The sequence below is a fragment of the Physcomitrium patens genome, chromosome 1, assembly GCF_059467195.1.
Source record: "Physcomitrium patens ecotype Gransden chromosome 1, ASM5946719v1, whole genome shotgun sequence".
Lineage (NCBI taxonomy): Eukaryota > Viridiplantae > Streptophyta > Bryopsida > Funariales > Funariaceae > Physcomitrium > Physcomitrium patens.
In genome coordinates this window covers 17,377,808-17,400,112 of record NC_143410.1, presented here as the reverse complement: position 1 = coordinate 17,400,112, position 22,305 = coordinate 17,377,808, and the positions used below count along the sequence as shown (strand labels likewise).

At 39.4% G+C, this 22,305-nt stretch overlaps 3 protein-coding genes across 4 annotated transcripts; 1 reads left to right on the top strand and 2 right to left on the bottom strand.

Annotated features, from left to right (window-relative positions):
• Positions 1–345: 345 nt before the first annotated feature.
• On the bottom strand, positions 346–3,647 carry LOC112281386 (heat shock 70 kDa protein, mitochondrial). Its single transcript, XM_024517842.3, has 3 exons — positions 3,130–3,647; positions 2,296–2,862; positions 346–2,027 (listed from the first exon to the last, which is right to left on the bottom strand). Exons 1-3 carry the CDS (start codon positions 3,340–3,342, stop codon positions 777–779), a joined length of 2,031 nt encoding a protein of 676 aa, XP_024373610.1. The 5' UTR covers positions 3,343–3,647; the 3' UTR covers positions 346–776.
• Positions 3,648–5,014: 1,367 nt separating this feature from the next.
• On the top strand, positions 5,015–9,110 carry LOC112281389 (nicotinamide adenine dinucleotide transporter 1, chloroplastic). The gene is made up of 9 exons (XM_073535379.2): positions 5,015–5,571; positions 5,977–6,072; positions 6,275–6,381; positions 6,591–6,654; positions 7,027–7,142; positions 7,326–7,420; positions 7,614–7,702; positions 7,903–7,997; positions 8,164–9,110. The coding sequence occupies exons 1-9, from the start codon at positions 5,517–5,519 to the stop codon at positions 8,497–8,499; spliced, it is 1,053 nt and encodes a 350-aa protein (XP_073391480.1). The 5' UTR covers positions 5,015–5,516; the 3' UTR covers positions 8,500–9,110.
• Positions 9,111–16,172: 7,062 nt separating this feature from the next.
• Positions 16,173–21,211, bottom strand: LOC112276710 (uncharacterized). Of its 2 annotated transcripts, XM_073535367.2 has the most exons (4): positions 20,738–21,209; positions 17,275–19,309; positions 16,784–16,928; positions 16,173–16,555 (listed from the first exon to the last, which is right to left on the bottom strand). In XM_073535367.2, exons 1-3 carry the CDS (start codon positions 20,758–20,760, stop codon positions 16,905–16,907), a joined length of 2,082 nt encoding a protein of 693 aa, XP_073391468.1. In that variant the 5' UTR covers positions 20,761–21,209; the 3' UTR covers positions 16,173–16,555; positions 16,784–16,904. The 2 variants fall into 2 exon arrangements, with proteins under 2 accessions (XP_073391468.1, XP_024364103.1); XM_024508335.3 differs by having other exon boundaries at positions 17,275–21,211.
• Between the last annotated feature and the right edge of the window lie 1,094 nt (positions 21,212–22,305).

The window sequence follows — 22,305 nt, the reverse complement described above, 5'->3', positions numbered from 1 at the left end:
TAGAATTGAGCACTAGTTGATTGATGTCCGTGCTTAAAGTAGCAAACAAATGCATTTGACGAAGTACTTCAAAACTGACTGCTCACTAAATTTTCCCCTAAAATGCGAAGGTAGGACGAATAGACATAACACGCATAATAACCAGTACGGCTACCACTGCCGACGGTGAACCAAATTCGGAGAAGAATCCCAACAAAATGAGAGTAATTATTAAGTCCCAATAAAAAATTGCATATCAACGAAAGAACTCGCAGCTCCGAGAGATATCACCACCCAGTCGAAAAATGTGCGACAGTAACCTCCACATTCCACAAGGAAAAAACTCAGCTCTGCTCAGAACCAGCATTTGACAGAAGAGAGGAAATAAGCTATGATTCCATGTCGATTAACTCATCCATGTACCTCTACTCTCGTTTTGCACACGACCGGCGCACGGAACTACATCCTCCCCACAACAGGGGCTCTTCTAATACTCTGCTCGGCTGTCTACGACGCCATGCACTTCTCTGAAACGGCCCAAACCATAATCCACGCAGACACTGGTGCTGAAAGCCCGCCACCCGAAAGCGCTCGATCCTGGTCTATCCACCGGCTTCTCTGCCCCACGCGCTTCCCTGGTGTGCGCCCGTTCACCGCGCCAAAATTGCACCGTCTTGGCTCAAAAAGCTCTCCACATGTAGATCACGCGGTGGGAGAAAACTCTTGCGGCTCACACCAGTTCTCGCTACCTGGCACGCGCACCAGGGTATTCCTACGGCACTAGCCTCTCACGTCCCCTACTTCTTCCCTTCCTTCACGTCCTCGTACTCGGCTTCCGCCGCTTGCCCACCGGCCGCTCCAGATCCGGAACTCCCTCCCGACTGGTTCTTCATCAAAGCCTCCCCGATCTTCATCGACGCTGTCTGAGCCGCGCTGGTCTTTGCTTTGATCTCCTCCACGTTCTCCGACTCCACCGACTGCTTCAAGTCGGCCAACGCTGATTGGACTCCATCCACCACGTCTTGCGGAAGCTTCTCCTTGTGCTCGTTCAAACTCTTCTCCACCGAATACATCGTCGTGTCCGCGTGGTTCTTCGCATCGATCAGCGCCTTCCTCTCCTGATCCTTCTGTGCGTACAGCTCCGCATCCTTCACCATCTTCTGGATGTCCGCCTCCGACAGGCCGCCCGAAGACTGGATCGTGATCGCCTGCTCCTTCCCTGTCGCCTTGTCGCGGGCGGACACGTTCACAATCCCGTTCGCGTCGATGTCGAACGTCACCTCGATCTGGGGCATGCCCCGAGGAGCCGGAGGAATGCCCACCAGGTCGAACTGCCCCAGCACCTTGTTGTCGGCTGCCATCTCGCGCTCGCCTTGCAAGACCTTCACGCCCACCTGCGTCTGGCCGTCCGCCGCCGTCGAAAACACTTGGCTCTTCTTTGTTGGTATTGTCGTGTTTCGGGTGATCAGACGAGTGAACACGCCTCCCAGCGTCTCGATACCCAACGACAGCGGTGTCACGTCCAAAAGAAGAATGTCCTTCACGTCCCCACGCAACACCCCACCTTGAATGGCGGCTCCCATCGCCACGCACTCATCGGGGTTCACCCCCTTGCTTGGCTCCTTGCTGAAGATGTTGTTCACGATCTCCTGGACCTTCGGCATCCTCGTCATTCCACCCACCAGCAGCACTTCGTCGACGTCCTTGGCGGTCAGACCTGCATCCTTCAGGCAGTCCCTGCAAGGCTGCTTCGTGCGCTCGATCAGGTGGTTCACCAACTGCTCGTACTTCGACCGCGTCAGCGTCACGTTCAAATGCTTCGCCCCGGACGCATCGGCTGTGATGAAAGGCAGGTTCAAATCGGTCTGCGGGGTAGATGACAGCTCCACCTTCGCTTTCTCAGCTGCCTCGCGAAGCCGCTGAAGCGCCATCCGGTCCGAAGAAAGATCGATGCCTTGCTCCTTCTTAAAATCATCCACCAGATGATGAAGGAGGGCATTGTCGAAGTCCTCTCCACCCAAGAAGGTGTCTCCGTTCGTGGCCTTCACCTGCCATTCCAGTTCCACCTCGCCATCCATCAGAACAATCACACAACAGCGACACAAACTCCTAACGACAACGATGCTGCCACAAAACGCAGCCCTCGCACCAGATCAACCTAAAATGCACCGCTCTTCTGTGAGCACGCAGACTCTCCACCTACCGAACTTGCGCCCACCGCGCAAAACGCACCATTCCAGATTCCCAGCAATTCCCGCAACATCGACAAAAACCACGACACCCGGAAATTCCCAAATGCAGAAGTCACCACCCTACCTCGAACACGCCACCAGAAATCTCCAGAATAGAAATGTCGAATGTTCCACCTCCCAAGTCGAACACCGCGACCAACCCTTCCTTGCGATCCATACCGTACGACAACGACGCAGCAGTCGGCTCGTTGATGATCCTCAGCACGTCCAGCCCTGCGATCCGTCCAGCGTCTTTCGTCGCCTGCCTCTGTGCGTCGTTGAAGTATGCCGGCACCGTGATCACTGCCTTGGACACCGGCCTGCCCAAGTACGACTCTGCAGTCTCCCGCATCTTGCCCAAAACGAAAGCTCCCACTTGACTCGGAGAATACTTCTGCCCCCCAGCCTCCACCCACGCATCTCCGTTCGGAGCTCGGACAATCTTGTACGGCACCATTTTCGCCTCCTTCTGAGTCTGGGGATCGTCAAAAGGTCGCCCGATCAAGCGCTTGGTGCCGAACAGCGTGTTCGTTGGATTCGTCACGGCTTGTCGCTTAGCAGGAGTGCCAACCAGCCTCTCGCCCTTCGGCGTAAACGCGACCACGGATGGTGTCGTGCGAGCACCCTCGGAATTCTCAATCACGCGTGGCATCTGCTAGTTCCAATTCACAGACCAGCACACGTACCGAAAACCAACAAGAGTGCCATCAGACTCGGAATCCAACATACGCCTATCCAGCACAGGTCTCGAAATCACACGACCGGATCAACAACACGTCAACGCGAATTCTCACGCATGCTAATGCACTGTCTCCAAAATAACCGAAAAGATTCACTCTGAAACCAATTCTCCCACCCATCGCAGACCAACCCAACCCTAACTGGAAGAAGCAGAAAGAAAGGGGAAAAAAAGACTCACCTTGCCCTCCATCACGGCCACGCACGAGTTCGTGGTACCCAAATCAATACCGATGACATCGCTGCCCGCTCCCTTGGAGCTGTACAGAGCCCTCCCCGTCAACCGGTGCAACAGAGACGATCCATGCGCGGGAGGACAGGGAGCAGCAAGAGCCTGCGCCGATCGCTGCTGGAGCAACGACAAACTGCGACGCCATGGCACACGAGACGCCATTCCGCCTCAAACTCTCGCGAACAAACCTTGGCAGCGCCTATCCACGAAACGCAGAAGCCAACGCAACGCAGATTGGGGGGGATGCGTCAGGGGCAAATCTGCAATGGCATCGACAACCCGTCTGCCTGCGGCCTCGGGCTTGGGCTCAGGTCCAATTGGGGCGGATGACGAGACAACGATTGCGGGGGGGGGTAGCAGAGGAGGGGAGAGGGGGTTAGGGTTTTAGCCGAGGCGGGGCAGGCACTACGCGAACTGGCGAAGGGGAGCGCCGGTGGGAGGAGCCTTGGTCCTTCCTTCCTACTCACTCCTGCCTGACTGACTGACCGACCAACTGACTGCGGATGGCACCTTCCTCTTTCGGGGCCCCGCTCGGGAACCCCGACGTTCCACTCTCGTCTCGTGTTCCCCTGCTCGACGCCACCAAGGTTTGTTTGTTTGTTTGCTTGCGCTGCGCTGGATGTGAGCGAGGGAATTCACGGTCCGATTGAGCGGTGGTGGGTGGGGGGTTGTCTTGCGGGGCACGAAGTGCCCACCCCCGCGCATCGTCTTTCCCTCCCTCTTTCACCTTCTGTAATTATTGTGTGGGTTCGCATCCCCTGCAACCCCGCGGGCCTTGCGTTTCCCCCACGGATGTCCTTGTGGGTGTCGTTTTGGATGTGGCCGACACTGCCTGCACCTCCATGCCTGTGGGTTGATGATTAGCGATTTCAATATCTGGATCAATTTTGCTGTAATTTCCATTGAATTCCCCTGAACAACTTTTGGAGTAGGGACATCAGTTCATGTGCATCTGACCTACAATACTATACGATATGAGAAGGAAATCGTGGACCTGCCCAAGTTTTTAGTAAATTGACCCACCCATCTCTACCATCATCAAGAATTCTCTACTCTATCCGTATTGGTCTTAATCAAATGAAAATATAGTTGGATTCTGGAAAAATGAAGATGGGTGGGTTGATTTTTATTATGTAAAAAAATGGCACTGTATCAATTTTCGAAAAGGATATTTATAATTTCCCAAGAAACATCATTACTTTTTAATTAGAATTACAATACAATGTTGGTGTTCACTGTTTAGTTTAGGTCAGCTGTAAAGATATTCCGTTGTGAATTATCACAAAAATTTAGAGAATCATATTAAAAAAAAAAAAAAAAAAGACAACATTAGAAGTATCCCCTTATCCAAATTCTAAACAACCTCTTAAATAATTCTTGGTCTAAACTTTGGCACTTTATATATGTCTTAATCTTGAGCTTGGGTATTTACTTGAATGGTAATTAGTCTCTACTATGGCGCCTCTAAGTATTTAAGTAAGGATTTAAATGTTTAAAAATAAGTAATTTGAAATGGATGAGAATTATTGTAGTGGCAATAGCAATCTTTTAAATGTACGTAGATCCATATATACACATTTTTATTTGCATTCTCATTTATTCAATCTTTAAATCTGACACAAAGTAAACTTCTCGGCGCTGAATCTCATGATGACTGAATCCCGGACAGAACGTCCACTCTGATTCTGATTCTGCACGGCGGGGAGGGTCCACGTAGATCAATTGCTTTTCGACGTAGGTCATATTCAAGTCCTACGTGGCGGAGATTCCAATCCGCCCTGTTCTCACTTCCCTTGTTCCTACACCCTGTTCTTCCCTCAACATGTGTCGGCATCGTTAACCCTCCACACCAACCGAATGTTTTCGTCTACCTCGAACTGTATTGCGACGGAGCAAGATTCAGAAGATTTATGTGGGTTCGTCGAACTTCCGTAGTTTTCCAGCAAGACGATAAGCAGGAGTAGCATAGAGCGAGTGGGTATTTGTAGAGTCGGACTTCTGCGAGCTACGTGAATGCCTGGAAGCATTGGAAGAAACAGTAGCATCGTCTCACCTCCTCTCGCCTGGCTCGGTTCTAGCGGAGCTACAGGGACTAATTGAGTCGCGGCGTTTGTTGAAATGTGTCGATGCAAACTAGGGGTTCTCTGTGAAGAATCCGGGGTGATATGTGTTGTGGTGGGATGCATTTTGCCGTGCTGCGAAGAGGTCGCACCGACGGCTTCAACGCTCCTGTGCTGAGCGTGGCTTATGCCCTGCTGCGGTGACTGATATGTTGGACAGGTGTCTCGTAGATCGTGCGTAGGAGCTGCCGAGGGAGGAAATTGCTGTTGGACGCCATGCCAGAGGAGCAGCGGTCCATCATTTTCAACAGCGCGGCAGGGGCTGGCGCAGGTGCTTTCATTTTCCCATTGTTTTGTTTATACCTTTGGGCGTTTAATTTTTTTGTGTATGATTTTCTTTTAGTTGTTTAGTTGCTGGAAGCATTCGTACGTGGAGAATAGGAAGGGAATACCTTGGATGTGGGATGTGTTGATAACTTTGGCCGTCTGGGTTACTGAGGATTTCATGGATTGTGTGTTGCTTCCTTTCCACTTTTCAGGCTGGAGTGATGAAGTAATTGTCGTCCGGGGACTGTCCAGGCTTAACTCGGTATAATTTAAATATTAAGTCACTAATCTGAATCTGGGTTCTGTTGTGAAAGCGTGGTCTACGATCAGGGAGGGTGGTTCTCATATTACGCCAATGCAGGGAATGAGTGCAACTTGGATGTAATCATCTGCCTTTGGATGGGTGCAGGAATCATTTCCGCTACTTTTGTATCTCCTCTCGATGTGGTGAAGACTCGTTTGCAGGTTAATCGGCCGATTTTAAACTCTGAGGGGCCCCTAAAAGGTAGATCGTAAAGTTGCACTTCTATTCTTACGATTATCCGATTCATTTTCAAAAGCTTGGTGCTTTTCATCTTAAAATAGAGGTTTCTGGCGACGAGTATAGAACAAAACAGTACATTGGCATGTTATCCCTGCTTCGTTTTTAAGTCTAGGCGTTAACTACATCAAGGCGACTTACGATTTCCAGCACTTGGATGCCGCAGGTTGGACAACAATCGGAATCTTGTCGAAAATCTTAAGAGATGAGGGTCCCAGAGGTCTTTATTTTGGTCTGTCACCAACTATGGTGGCTTTGCTCACGAACTGGACGGTCTCTATCTGTTCCCTCTTATCGTTCTCTTAGAATGAGTACGATACATCATTGATATACTATGATTGTCCTTGTGGCTTGGGAGCCTGCTTTAGCTCGACAGCTACACGTAGGATTGAAGTGAGGTTTATCCGTTCAGTTTCTTTCATTACCAGGTTCTAGAAGTTTTGAATTTAAAAGAATCGTGACAAAGGAGGCTTGCTGTCCAGGTTTATTTCACAGTTTACGAGCATCTCAAAAGGGTGCTACAAAGCGAGGAACTTCACGATGCTGGTGAGCCTTTCAGTTAACGAGGTTGACATCGTTGCAGGACTTGACTTGACTGACAATTTCATTGGAATTTGCTTCTTTTATTGATTCAGAGGTTTCAGCAAGTAGCTAATTTTCTATTGAATTTCTTGTTCCTCGCGAGGTGTCGAAGCTTGTTCACAACCCATATTTGATGGGTCTTTTGTTGTCGTAAGCTTTTGACTGATGCATCTTTTCGCACCTCAAATATTTCTAGATGAACATGTCATCTAAGAAAATGTTACGAAGCAAATGTTCTATTTGACTGGAGCATACCTGGGAAGTGGTTCTTAGAATATTTTGGACCTTAATGTTTTAGTGTGGATCGTTACTCACATTGTTAATAAATGGGTGCAGATCACACCACTCTTCACAGGATGCCTATAGGTACCACTTTAGTGGCGGCCTCGGGAGCTGGGGTAGCTACTAATTTGGTTACCAACCCCCTATGGGTGGTTAAAACCCGTCTGCAGGTGAGATCTTTTGAATGTGATCTCTAAGTTAAACTTCAGCAATCGTGAACTTCCTTTGGTTACAGCTTGATTGAAATTGGAACGAAATCCTTTCTAGGACAATGAGTGGATAGTGTACTTGAGTGGCCGATTGATGAGGTGATGATATTGATTGATGAGTATATAATATTGCGTAATGTGCAGACACAACGTTTAAGATCAGACATAGTGCCATACAAGAGTACATTTTCTGCTCTTCGCCGCATAGCTGCTGAGGAGGGCGTTCGAGGGTTGTACAGGTGCCAAGTTGATACCTGTTGAATGCTTCTAGGTGCTTAATCTGAGCGTATTCTAACAGGGGATCTCATCTTCAAATTTCAAATGCCAGGGTCTATCTGTGCCCATGAGTTTGTTGTTGCTGCTCTTTTCTTTAGGGATGAGCAGTATGAGACATTTGATATGAATAAACATCATGGTGTTTGTCTTGAGCAGTGGACTGGTGCCGGCCTTGGCAGGAATTAGCCACGGGGCCATACAATTCCCTGCATACGAGTACCTGAAGGAATTTTTTGCTAACAGAGGTATGTTTCTATTTTGTGGCTTCAGTGATTTCGTGTTTTCCACTTTTCTCATTTTGTGGAACATAGATTTGGATTAGAAGCTGCTTCGGTTATTCCCTCTAGAGGTAGATATTTCTTACAAAAAGTAAGAGTGTGTGGTTGCGATGAAACATGGTAGTTTCTTCTACACATTCCTTAACCATGGCCTGTCATTGTGTTAGATAAGACATCTGTGGAGGAATTAAGTCCACTTAATGTAGCATTTGCATCTTCACTTTCGAAATTTATTGCCTCTACGCTTACTTACCCTCATGAGGTGCGACTTTTTACCCTTTACATTAGGTAATCGCTACTTTGTCTTGTGGCATAATGTTAAATGGGCTTAGTGTCATGTTTGGTGATCTCCTGTCGTGGTTCCTGCTAGTTGCTTCTTGTTGTTTCTTGTCGGTTTGATTGATGTAAGAGATTTTACTTCACTGCAGGTAGTTAGGTCAAGGCTCCAAGAACAAGGCCACTCAAAGTTAGTGCAACTCAGGTATGCAGGGGTTGTCGATTGTATCAAGAAAGTATCCGTTGAGGAGGGTCTCGCTGGGTTTTATCGGGGATATGCTACAAACCTGATGAGAACCATACCTGCAGCAGTGATCACCTTCACAAGTTTTGAGCTTATTATTAAGCAGCTACATGTTTTGTTTCCGCTCAAGCATCAGCCAGGTACATGGATCACGGGGAAAGGGACTGAACAGGCCACTCGTGTTGCAGATGCGCTGGTAGCAGCAGGGCATGATCCTGCTGCTTCCAAAACGAATTCTTTATGACGTTCAAGGCATGAATGCTTCAATCAAGACGTTATTCTCAGTTTGTGTTTCATCAACTGGACCAACATCTGTGAAGCTTGTTTTTATATTGCATCATCATACTCGTACTGCCTTTGTCATTCATTTAAGAGTTAAGGTGTGATACTTAGAGATATTGGTTCCTCAGTATGCATTGGATCCTTGGATGAATGAACCTCAAGTGTTCATGGGGATATGTCATGGCATTTGATGGTGCATCCACGAACTGGTAGCTTGATTTGATTGTGGACTTCAAAGCCTTTTGCCTACCCACTGTAGAGGAGAGTTTATCCATTTTTCAAGTGGCATCATGTCTAATTGAAGGATATGGAAATTGCGGCAATGTAATTTAGGGGAAGAAACAGGGTAAGGATGACTAGCCACGTTGGGATGATGGTGCTCAAAGCTTCCTTGAGTCCTTGGTGCTGGTTTCATTAGCTTCAGAGCATGTCCAGTACGACTATTTGATTTACTGACCTGGTGGAAAGCTGAGATCAACACCCCAGCTCTCAACTTGGCGTGCAACTTCGTATGGTTTGATTTCTTTAAGTGAAGGGACCAAGGCGTTATTGAGCACACCTGTTATACTAGTACTTATTGTTTGCACCACCAGTGGATTATACTCTCAATCTTGTCTATGACAGAATTTCCAATGTGCTGAGTGTCCAATAACTGTTGGTCACTGTCTGACCATGCTTTTGATAGAGGATAATTTTGTGCAATTACTGTGGTTTTTTTTTCATTTTTTTATTCCTGGAAGATCTACTCAATCTTCCGAGCTGTTGTCAGTTAGGTGCAACATTTTTCCTAGATGTTTTTTTGTTATGTCCTGCTCATGAGTATTCTGTTACATAAATTCCTCTCACAATTTCGCTGGAGCTGAAAATACCATGGATTTTTTCGATAAGTTGTGTCTTCAGCTAACTGTGTCAAGGTTATGAAAGGGTCCTAGTTCCATAGTAAGAGCATCATTAGATGCTATACATGTAAAGATATATTGGATGTATTGTTGCAACAATGTGGATAAATTTGCTAAGGGCAGTAGTAGATCTCTCAATGTGTACACATTTCATTATTTTGTTTTTTAATATATATGTGAATACCCATTATATGTGAGGTTAGAGAGATTTTTAAGAATTTTTCAATGATATATGATTTATAAGTTTGTAATATAAGAAAGTCTTTCAAATAAGGCAAGAAAAGTGAAGATTTTGTGACCAATATAATTTCAAAGGCAATAAACATAACTATAATTCCTAGATAGGTTTTTAAAAAACCTTAACTTCATCTATACTTGAATTTTTATTAATGCCTAGGTATGTAAGTAATGAAATTTTTAATTGTTATGTCATTTTAACAACTTAGTTGAGAGACATAAGACACCATATACAAAGAGATACCAAAGAAGACCAAGGAAGGACATATAAAGGTGAGTTTTTATATTCATTGATATGAATAATGTATAATTAAAGTTTCCAAAAACCAAGAATATAATTAAAATCAAAATTGAATTTATTTATTGATTTAAAAAAATTAAAATCTACTAGACTTTTTGTTTATTTTTGATAATGCAAATTATTTTGATAGTTTTTACAAATCTTTCTATTGTTTGTTTTAAATTTTAAAAATCTCTAAGTTGGTGGGCCTAAATTTATTTAAAATGACCATTATTTTTTCTTATGATTTTAATTGTTGTTCTAATTCTTAGAGTTTGGTATTACTTAGGACTAATAGCATAAGTTTTTTAATTTTGTAGAGAGCTAATAGATTGGTTATTACTTTTTAAAGTATATATAAATTTTTAGTATATTTATTTTAAATATAATGATTTTATTTTTATGTTTTTAAAAACAATTCTATTAGAATATATCAATCTAAGAAATTAAAAAAAAATCTATTGTTTTTTTATTTTTTTAATTATATTATTTGGAATTTAAGCTAAGATTTGTTAATTATATTTGTAAACTACATGAATCATTTTATTGTAGTTGTGTGTATTATGTATCCATTAAAGCCCTTTAAGTATAATATTGTTCTACATATTAAAGATTTTTTTATTATTAGAAAACAAATTCCTCTACTAATTATTTTTGTTCCAATAGACAATGAACGATGAACTAGAATAATTCAAATTTACAAATTGTACTATTTATCATTTTTTCTTCTCTATTTTTAACAATTCTTTTTATCTAAAATATTATTTATAATTGATTCCAAGTATCTATGTAAAATCAATCTATTATTTTCTTTTCACAATTGGTTTTGCTACTATTAGTCTGTGCTTGATAAAATCTTGAGCATTAGAGTCCTCTAATTATTTTTTTAATAATATACTTTTATTAGAAAGCTATTTTTATTTCTTTTAGATTAATTAAGCCAAAATTCTATCTCAATCTACATCTACAACATGTTTACTTGACAAAATTAGTTCTTATTATAAATTAAGATTTACACTATGAAAGTTTTAGAACATAGACCATATAATAAAACAGCTTTAAAACATCCAAATCAGATAGATATAAAGTATGATAACAATCACTACAAGATGTGATTAATTATTTTTGTTTAACTCGTTAAGACAAGTTAGACACCAATAATCTAATTTTGTTTTGGTCAAATCTATTAGGAATTTTTCTAAGTTAGAAGTAAAAATTAATGATTAAAAAAATATCAATAAATAAATAAATAAAATTATAAAATATAATATTTTCCCCTTATATAAATAAATTTTTATTTTCTAATTTAATTGTAGTGCTTTCTTATCTAATCAATGTATTCAAAAAAGTTATTGATCTATTTGTAAATTAGATACTACGCTCTGTTGATTTAGAGTCTTTATTTTATTTATTCTATTTTCTTAATTTTTTTATTGTTAAAACTAAGTCATATTTATATTGTCTTATTACCTTTTTAAAATCTTTATTTAATGATCTATTTTTTTGATTATTTATTTTTTAAGTTGTAACTTGTAAAGCTATGTTTAAAACCTTTATAATGTTATAAGATACAATTTTCTTATTTATTATTAAATATTAAAATTTTAGTTAGTTTTCCTGTAATAATAATTTTTTTACATCTTCAAAGTAACAATACTTTGACAAAACTTATAAATTATTGATAAATCCTCAATTTTTCTATGATTCAATAAAAGAATATTCATGTGACATTTTTGTGAGCATTTAAGACATTTCTATTTAATAGAAGAATGTATTATGTTAATTCTTAATTTGATTAATGGTTTCTTGTAGAACTGATATATTCTCTTGAATAAAACAAAGTAGTTAAAGAGAGAGAGAAAAAAAAAAAAAAAACAAAAAAACAAAAAAAAAACTTGACTTTGGATTTATAATTTCCGTAAGTCTTGATTGTAGTTTTTTTTTCTTACATGCTTGTAAATGTCTTGCATGTTTGATTAAAAAAGGTTTTTGGTCTCCAATTATCCTAATAAGATCTATCTTTGCCTTTCTAAAGTAATAAAATACCTTCTTCAATTTTTTGTAGTAGAAAGGCCTTCTTTAAATATTACATCATTGATCATGTTTTTATAGTTTTAACTGATTTCATTCTAAAGGTCTTTAAAATATTTAATTCCGATTTCTTCAAGAAATTGGAAATATTTTGTAGCTATATTTTTAATAGTATCGAACATATCATCTTTAAAAAGAACTCTTAATCTGCACATAATTAGCAATCCTTCTATAGTAGAATTTTTAATATGTGGATAAATTAAGTAAATTTTTCAATATATATATATATATATATATATATATATTCCTTACTCTTTTTTATTTTTTCTGATATTATAAATTAGTAACTAAATTTTATTATTTTGTAATAAGATTTTGAATATAACGAAAAGGAACTCATTAAATGATTTTATTTATGTTTTAATTTTTTTTTTCCTAATTAAACTTTGTAATATTAATTCTAAAATATTTATTTATTTTAACTTAAAAGAATTACCCAGAGATTTTACCTCCAATTAATTTTTATTAAGATTAAGGTGGTATCTCTTGGTCTTTATAACTTTATTCTATCATATGAAATAATTTAAATTGGATATTCTTAAGAGCATTTGTATTATTTTATTTTTTAGGTTTTCTAGCAATGTATCATGTGCCTTATAAAACTCCCCTTCTAAGATCAACATCAGATCTCTTGCTTTAGAAAATTTTTTTTTGTCATAATTTTTTATAAAATATAATGAATTTTTAAAGTCTACTTAAAAAATATCTTAATTTGTTAGCACGAATCTGTATAGTTAATTTCTAATTAAATATTTCTATACCATTAAAAAATAAGAATTCATATAAAATTTATTTTTTTATAAATTGTTTTGTAGTAGTTGAGTGTAAAATTCATCAAGCAATAAAGCTCCATTATTTTCAAAATCATATTCAAAAATAGAAATTTTAAACTTACATTATTTTTTTTTCTAATCTTGCTAAAATCTCAAGTCTATTTCATTTTTTTTTCTACCAAAACTTTATGTAGATTCTTCTTGAGATCAAATTTATAAATTAAGAATTATATTTAGATGTAAATAATTTAGATTATTTTATGATAATATTATTTCATAATAAGAAGATTTTCCTTCTATATATATAATTATATTTATATTCTAATTATTTCTACAAATCCTTTGTAAGTAGAGAAAGAAGTTGTTTATAGTATCAATCTATAACTAATTATGTTCTTGCTATATATTTAATATGTATACATTTTAATACCAAGGCCTTTTGAAACTATTCTTTTGAACTTAATTTTGAAACATCCATCAAGAATTTCTTATATCTTTCATCAATTCACAATGCCATATCTGATAATTTTTATACTTGTACTATAAAACTTATGTTTACATTATATGAGTGGTCTATATTGAATGCTATCAATGCAACCTATAAATTTAATATTTATTTTATGATAATTTATTATTCTAATGTTATATGAAAGTATATATAATTTCATACCAAAGCAATTATTGAAATTTATAAAACTAGTTTTATTATCTTCTAATCTATAAAAAAGTTTTAAATCTTCTCTTCTAAAAACTACAAATTAATTAAATATTGGAAGCTATGATATTGGAAATAGTATGAGAGTTTCGTTGCTTTTACTAAATCTATTTTTCCTCTTACTATAAATTAATATAACTGAATCATTAAGATTAATAGAAAAAGAAGTATTGGCAATGCTTAACATAAATATATTCAATAGATCAATTAATTAAAGTGATATATTTTGGATATTTTTATTTCATATGAATTGTTTAAGCTTCCTTCACATCTATTGTCATATCTTTCAATTGGTCCTTGATGCCTTTAAAATATTCCTACTTATCTTATAAATTCTTCTAATTAGCCTAATTTATTTCTTGAAGAGCATATATTTTCACATAGCTATGTAAGAAGTATTCTATCTTAGAATTAATTAATTTTAGTTGGTACGTAATTTGATGCTATGGTATATTGTTTTATTTATTTGAAGGGACAAATCATTGTCAAATTTTTATACAAAGAAATACCATTTTACTTCAGTTCATACATAATGATTTAATATAAAGTGCTTCTTTGAAGTGTCAAGTAGGACAAACCTTGGTATCTAAATCTAAGTATATATTGCAAACTTAACATTATTCTTGCACTATATTATCTTTGATAACTTTAAAACATTATTTTTTATATCTTATAAGCAAAAAAAAATCTTTACTAAAAGAATTAAATGTTTGAATTATTTTGCATTCATTTTGTTTGGTTGCTTAAACAACTTGTCTATTCTATTTTTTAAAAATATTTATTCTTTCTCTAATCTTCATTGTAACTATTTATTCACAATCTTTAATTTAATATTATTTTATTTTAAAAAATTTAATTTAATTTTTAGTTTTTAAAATTCAATTATGATAAATTTATTTTTTTATATAAGTTTTTATTTATTTTACTCCTATTTTATATCATTTTCTTAAATTAAGAATAAAAAATAGGTTTTTTTTTTCTAAGTTGAAATTATTTTATTTTCTATTAAAACTTGATCTATATTGGTTGCCACTTAAAATAAGACTTTGAGAAATTTGTCTTAAAGACCTTTGAAGATGACCCAAGTTAACATTCTAAGAGATTGATTATAAAATGGTGATTATTAATTCTATACATGCTTTGTATTAAAATTAACATCCTGTACTTAGAAGATACAAATATATGCTGCAATTTATATTTTGAGTTTTTTACTTAATATTAAAGGTCATCATATGCCTTTAGTCAATTGCATGAGCAATTGAAAATTTTAATGTGTAGGTGATTTATTATTTGCAAAACATGCAAATAATAAAATGACCATTAAAATATATTATCTCTACTTATACCACATCTTTGTGAATTTCTACATTTCTATGCTTGGTACAAATAAAAATAACTTGCACAATTTCTTAAATAATCCTTTGATGGACCTCACTTACAATAAAAATAATTAACTATGGCTTCCTATCTTTTTGGTCAAGTAAAAAAAAATTACAATTTCCAAATTCAACTCTATAATTTATTAGAATCTCCATCAAACTATTTAAGTTATAACTTAAAAAGTATCTCTTCCATAGTATTGCAAACATTTATCATAAGTCATATTTGAATGTTTGTAAATTATTAACTTTAATTATATCTTTATTTTTTATTTCTTCTTAAAAGAAATAGAAGAACAACAACAACAACAACAACAACAAACATGGCTTGTGGTTTTGTACACTAAATATTGTGCTTTCAAATCACTCTTTAAACATTAAGTATCTTTATAAATCATAAAAGTTCTAAAAGTCCTAATTATTTATTTATATTACTTTATATGATATCTAAAAGAACAAGATTTCTACCATCATTTTTTTCTTTTTCTTTTTACCAAGGACAAGACCTTAATAAAGCTTTTGAACCATGACCTTTCAAAGTGGCTTCTAGGCATAAAATGCCTAGAAATGCCTCTAAATTGCAAAGCCATCCTTCCCCAGGATCAGAAATAACTCTTTCACTGTAGTGTCCAATAGACCCTTTGTGCTTGTGCACAAAAATCAATTCAATATGGGTACATGTTTGATGTGAATAATAATGTTATGCTATTGTTTCCTTGATTGATCAGCTTTAGCAATGTAGAGCTCTCTACTGTTCACTCATATTACAACAGTAAATGCTGATGGACATTGTGATGTGGCTTGTATTTGATTTGACGCACCAATAACAGGCTAACATTGCTGTTACCATCTGCTATTGGTTTCAGCAGTGCATCAAAAAGTGTGCACTACACTGGTTTCAAGGAAGTGAAAGTAAATGAGTTTACCTTAGGGATAATATGGCATGTTTTGCAGCTTTAAGTGTGGGAATTGTGATGTGATATGGTGTCAACATCACAAGATATTCCAGAATATGTTCATAAATGTGATTTGATTATGAACTTAACATGCATCTGCACAAGTGGTAGGCTATTTTTTACTGGATAGGAACAGTAAGGGTCTATCACATGCCCAGATTGGTGGTGAAATGTTGAAGCCTTCATCAACATATGAAACTAGAGAACAAAAATAATGCTAAGCTACAGCAAATAGGTGACAAGCTACTGACCCAAAGCAAATCCATACATTTAGACTGACTTTCTGAACTCATCCTAAACAAATGTTTATCTCCAGAGGATGAATGTTTTTCAGTGTGCTTGAATAAAGCAATGCAGTGCCCCAATACAAATGACTCCAGCAATGCAAAAGACCTGGACCAGCTTTGGTTCGTGAAAGGGGGATAAACTAGGTTAACATTTCCAGGAGGGTATATCATGAGATCCTGTTCATTATACAAAACTTGTACAGCTTACCCTTTCAATCTTCCATACACATACACCAGCAAAAGGATCTGGAAGGTTATCTAAAGTAGAGCTAACGCATCCACCAGAAAGAGTCACAAGTGAGCTCTGAGCTATGTGTGCCAAGTCTACATGAAGATATTCTTAACGTACTGTTGATCGTACGCCTCTTAAGTTTCCTTGGACGAGCATATGCAACTCCAACCTACAGATTATGAGGCCACAATTCCATGAAAGAATTAATTCCATTGTGGGAACAACTCCAAAGAGTAGCACATTTTAAGCGAAGAAAAGTTGATATTGAACTAAAAGAAAAAAAAGCAGCTCAGACTCTGCTCTCGGAATTCCAAATCACCAAATTCTGAACATCTTTTGACAAGAAAGTTTAGACTTTATGAAAAATGGATTAGGCATGAAAAGCTAGGGCAGGTACTTCAAAATGCAGTGCGTGCTGGAAGAAGTCCAAAAGCTTCACATCCCTCTGCTCCATAACTGGTTACTCCCGCAAATTTTGGGCGATCACTTCGAGAAGATTTTCTTTCCATTCTCAAAAGTCAATTTTCTGCTTCATGAGGTACCTGTCAGCGTCCAATGCATTCAGTCAATGGGTCATTTGTTCAATCCACTCACTACAGACCTAGTATTTTCATTCCTGAGAAAATCGGAAACGAGAGGAAACCCATCTTCTTACTTTTCTATCTCTTCAGAATATTACCACTGAGTCATAAACCATGCGGGAATGTTGCGACATTATTCACAGAACTTGTTGTGTTCATGGGTGGTTTGATTTTTTCTTCCTCAACATCAAGCTTATCCATCTTCCCTAAGCGGTCTGATACAGCTAACTGGATACTTATGGACTCATATAATTCCTGCAACTCAGACGCAAAACCTTGATGGAGGTTCACGAAGATAGCTCTGTACCTCATAGACATCGTGTACAAACAACGCTTCTTCAGCACTATCTTCGGATTTTCGGGCATTAACAAGGAACCCATTTCCGTCCACCGTGGGCTTACTGTCGTTGCCAGCATTCAAACTGCTAGGCTGCGAATAAACCCTGTAAACTCCCCCATCTTGTATAGAGTTCACGAGCAACTTTTTGTCCACAGAATCTCCATCTGCGAAGAGCCTTCGCTGGACTGACTCGTCTCTTTCAGCTCCGCCTGTATTCTCTGACTTTACTGAAACAGATCTTTCAAATTGACCAGAACTTCTAAGTCTAGCATCTTCCTCCTTCCCGTCGACACTTCTTGCTCTAGAAATCTGGACAGCGGGCCTCCCTGCTTGCTGTTGAAGTTGCTCTTCCAAAGTCCTCACATACTCCAACACTGACAACCTCTTCTCTTCTATACGTCTATCCTCCTTCGCTTTCGCTAAAGCCTCTCCTGCAGATATTTCCTGAGAACTACGGGCGTTCCACCTTCTCTTCAGACTGGCGAACAAAGGTTCGTCAGTAGATCTTCGGTCAATCTTCACTGATATTCTCTCATTCTGCATCTTAACAGCCGCAGAAGGAAGAATTGAGAGACTAGTCTCGCGATTGATATACACACGCTCATCAGGTCCTTTTCCGGCAGTCTTCGTCCCTAATGACGATTCAGTTTTATTCCTGGCGACTACAGAGGGAATTATAGGCAAAGCAGTCTCATGAGCAATACACCGAGGCTCATCAGCAGCTATTTCAGCGCTCTTCGTATTCTCAACATGCTTATTAGGGATAAGAGGAGTTGGATCACAGCTCACTGAGACGAGCCCAGCAGCAGCATTTTCAGCATCCTTTGTTAACACCTCATCTGTCTGTTTACCGATTACAGGAGTTGACTTGCGACTGACTAAGACAGGATCATCGCCATCCTTCGCTGGTACCTTCTCAATCTGGTTCTTGGTGATGGTAGAAGCGGGCTTACGGCTAACATACACGGGTTCGTCTGTGGATTTTCCTGTATCATTCGACGGTGCTTTCGCAATCTGCTTCTTAGTAACTGCAGGAGGGATCGGCAAACCGATTTCACGACCTGTCTTGATCGGACCCAATCCCAATGGAGATTTATGACTTTCGTGATCCAGTATTGGAGGACTTTCAGCTCTCGCAGGGACTTTGGCCATCGCTTTATGGATCTCATTAGCGAAGCTCGCTGACTCTTCCAAAGCGCTCGTAGTCTCATGAATCCCTTCCTGTAACAAAGCAGTCAGCAGCTGGCTCTTGGTCTTGTAGAGTCTATCCAGGAATTCTACTTCTTCCTCTTTCGCGAGCCTCCCATTTGGCGTAATTCTCTCGTCCTTCCCGAGTCTCCCATCCGGAGTGATTTTCCCATCCTTCCCAGGTCTTCCATCGGGAGTAATTTTTCCATCCTTGGAGATCCTTCCATTTGGAGTAGTTCTCCCTGACACCGGAGGATCTGCTCGTTCAGATTTTGGAGAAGTTGACTTCTCATCCGCAGGAGCTCCCTCCAGTAACAGCATTGGGACATAATCCCTCCCCACTCTTTCAGCATAATCCCTTTCTTCCGTCAGCACAGTGTCTAATCTCTCTTTGAACAATTCGAGCTCCTCTTCTAATGCAATTTTTTCATCCTCGCGTTTCGCGAGAATTTCTGATAATACCTCAATCGCCTCCTGATCGTACATGGCCTTCTCCATTACCATCCGCTGAAATTGCCGAGCTTCCATCTGGACAGCTGCTTTCTCTTCTTGAAGTCGCGAGATCATAGCTAACGCTTCACTCGCAGCTGTTGCGGAAGAATTCCTTTCTTCTTCCAGCTCGCTGTAGAGAGCAGCCATGACTTCACTCTCCGACTGAAGAGCGCGCAGCAGCTCTTGAGCTTTCGCATACTGCTCCCTGTCCACATCCTCTTGACTTCGGTAGTTGAAATCATCTAACGAAGACTCGCCAAGAGTGCCCCCTACTAAATTACAGCCCAGGGACAAATATGCGGGCTTTTTCAACTCGGTTTCCCTGACACATTCATCACTTCGATGGAAACCGTTCAAGCAGGCATCACTTGCAACAGGAGTATCAATTGACTTCAACTTCGGCGATGCAAATGAGTATTTAGATTCTTCGACTAAACTTCCTGAAACTCCTTTCTGATAATGCGTACAGCAAGAACAAGGAATGTGCAATCCAGATAATCGAATGAAGGAGGAAGTGAAGAAGTTAAGGATAGTGCACATCAGCACTAGAAATGCTACAAACACTTCGATGAAAGCATTCAGCAGGCCGTTAGAACTCCAATGTACAGTTGTGTCAGGACGTGGGCTTTTCCAGGCCATTTCCACGCCGCTGCCCAACCTCTCAAGGTAGTAAAAAATGCCCCTCATAGCTAACGATTATACACCCGAACCATAGCTCCTTAGCATCTCATTGTCCCGAACTTGGTGCAGAATGAACCAATAGATCACCATTCGGAGGATTAAGATCAATTAATAGAGGTGCAATTTATTCGATCCGTAAGAACTATACGAGGTCAATGATTACTTGTCTACAACAAGACCTCTCTATCAAACAAACGACGGTTTAAAAGAGAAACAAACACGACCAAGTACGACATCCCAGGAAATGAGTCGCAATCTCCTTTCCTGAAACAACTTTCTGCGCACTTTTAAGAATAAAGGCATTCTATGCATCCACATCTTGTTCGTAAACTCAAATTCAAGCTCCCTTAAACGTCACTAATTCCTCTCTTTACCAGAGAACAAAGTTAATCCCCCTGGAGCTTCAAACCAATCCGCCTAAGATACTTCATCACATCCATAAAAGTTGGATTTGGCTCACATCTAGTCGATACGTTATGCGGAACACGACACACACAAACTTTAAAAATGAAGAAACATCGAAATGACAATTGTCTAGATCCAATACGTTTTACTTGTGCGTATATCTATATGTTTGTATGCATGTGTATGCACGCACACACACATAAACGCACACATCACCACTAATTCACAGCGCTTCGCAGCTCCATCGCTGCTCTCACAAAATTTTGACAAATACCTATCACCAGCACCTGAAAGCAATGGAAAAAAAAAAAAAAAAAAAAAAAAAAAAAAAAAAAAAAAAAAACTCAGAAAATCACTCATCATACGAACCTGACGATATCACTCAAACAGAATTCCTCACAGAATTTCGCTAACTCCCATTAAAACTAGCTCTTACTTAGACACAAAATCCAGGTAAAACAAAATCCACCACGACCTGCACACAACAAATCTGGCATTGCAAAGGACGTTACGAGGCAAGCACATCTTGTACAGTGGAACCAAACCGCGATGGCCCCTCCAGATGCCAGACAGAGCGAGGAAAAAGAGAAATATACGGAACGATCCATGAAACAACCACGTAAGTCCGATTCCCAGATTGAGTGCAGGACTTCCAAGGAATCACCTCGGAGGCTGGCCAACCAGCATTCATAAGTTGGAGTGGCACAATTGTAGGCGCTGGTCGTGGTTCCCTGGACGCTGCCGGCGAAAAGTACGTCAAGGCCAGCCTCGCAAACCGGAATTGCCAAGTGCGGCACGCTCTCAAGGCCAGAGCGGCTCTCTCGAATCTCCGTTCGAAGGCTGCCATTCCATGTTCCTTCCATTCCGCCCACAGCTGGCCTTCCTTTTCAGTTTTTTTATCGCGTTCATCGTCCTCTTCCATATTTACAGCGCGTGGCAGACGAAATTTCACCCGACTTAAAATTTTCGATAGAAGAAAATCGCCACATTAACTCTCAACTACTCGCCACCTGCACAGATTGTTGCCACCCACTAAAATTTCCATCCGTCTCCACCTCGCACTGCACACGTTGTATATGCAAACTTTTCGGTATTCAGGGACCACCTACGGTTCGAAGGCGACGTTGACAGTTTCTCGAGTATGGAATATCACTAACGAAAGCGATTAAGGTTATTCAACCTTTCAGTTTAGGGAAAAGAATATACGGAAATTCCAACATATTGAATGTTGTGACGATGCGTGGCGGTTTTGTTCTATTTTGGAACCCGTTCTAGTCGGTTAGTGCTAGACAATAGTCTGGACCATTTAACGGCACCCAGTTGATTGCCCTTCACAAAGGTATTGCTCCGCTGGCTCCTTCGGTGGGGCCGGTCGGCTCTGTCTCTATCGAAGGACCCACCCTATGGGTAAGTTCAGAGTAGTTGATCGCCACCATTTCGGACCATGACTCTTGTTCGATGCACGTGCTCAGCGTTGGAGGATTCAAAGCAGCCGAGTTAAGGGTTGGAGGAAGTAGCTGGGACAGGTCATATTGCTCCCCCACCGTCTCCTCTCCGGAGGGCGCCCCAATTCTGACAGCACAATCCTGCAAGTGAGTCAGAAGGCCTAGTAAAGCTTAATTCGCCTTCACTTGTCGACGCGGATACTAATGCTCTGAGTTCATCAGATCTGGACCATGTAGCACACAGGATTCGTTGCCTCCACTTACCAAGTCGCAAACCAGCTAAAGAAAGTCGTCGCCCTGAAAATTAGGGTTTTCACAAGGAGCTTCTAAGGGCAAGTGAAGAAAGGACATGAGAATTCAGGGTTTATCCGTTTCGATGTGAATCCATTGAGAGCATTTACTACTTAATTTGTAACTCACTTTCGTAGATTTTGAGCTCGGGCTTTTGATGGACTTAGAAGCCCGAGCTTTTGATGAGTAATGGTGAAAGTTTTTCTTTGAATATTATTTTTTATATTTAATATTATCTAATAATATTAAAAAAGTAATGATAGGATTGGTTTACTGTCAGTCACAATATATGTTCTAACAAGACATCGTGAAGCGTTTACAAGTTCAATCATACTTACATGATTCTGATGTATTTTCCCGAAAGTGATGATTTTACTTAATTTCATATCTTGTATATCAGTATTGAGTAGAAGTTATGAAATGATGGATAAAATGCCTCATATCACCATGGACTGTACCAAGAGTTTCTTTGGGAATGAAAAATACAGATGCCACA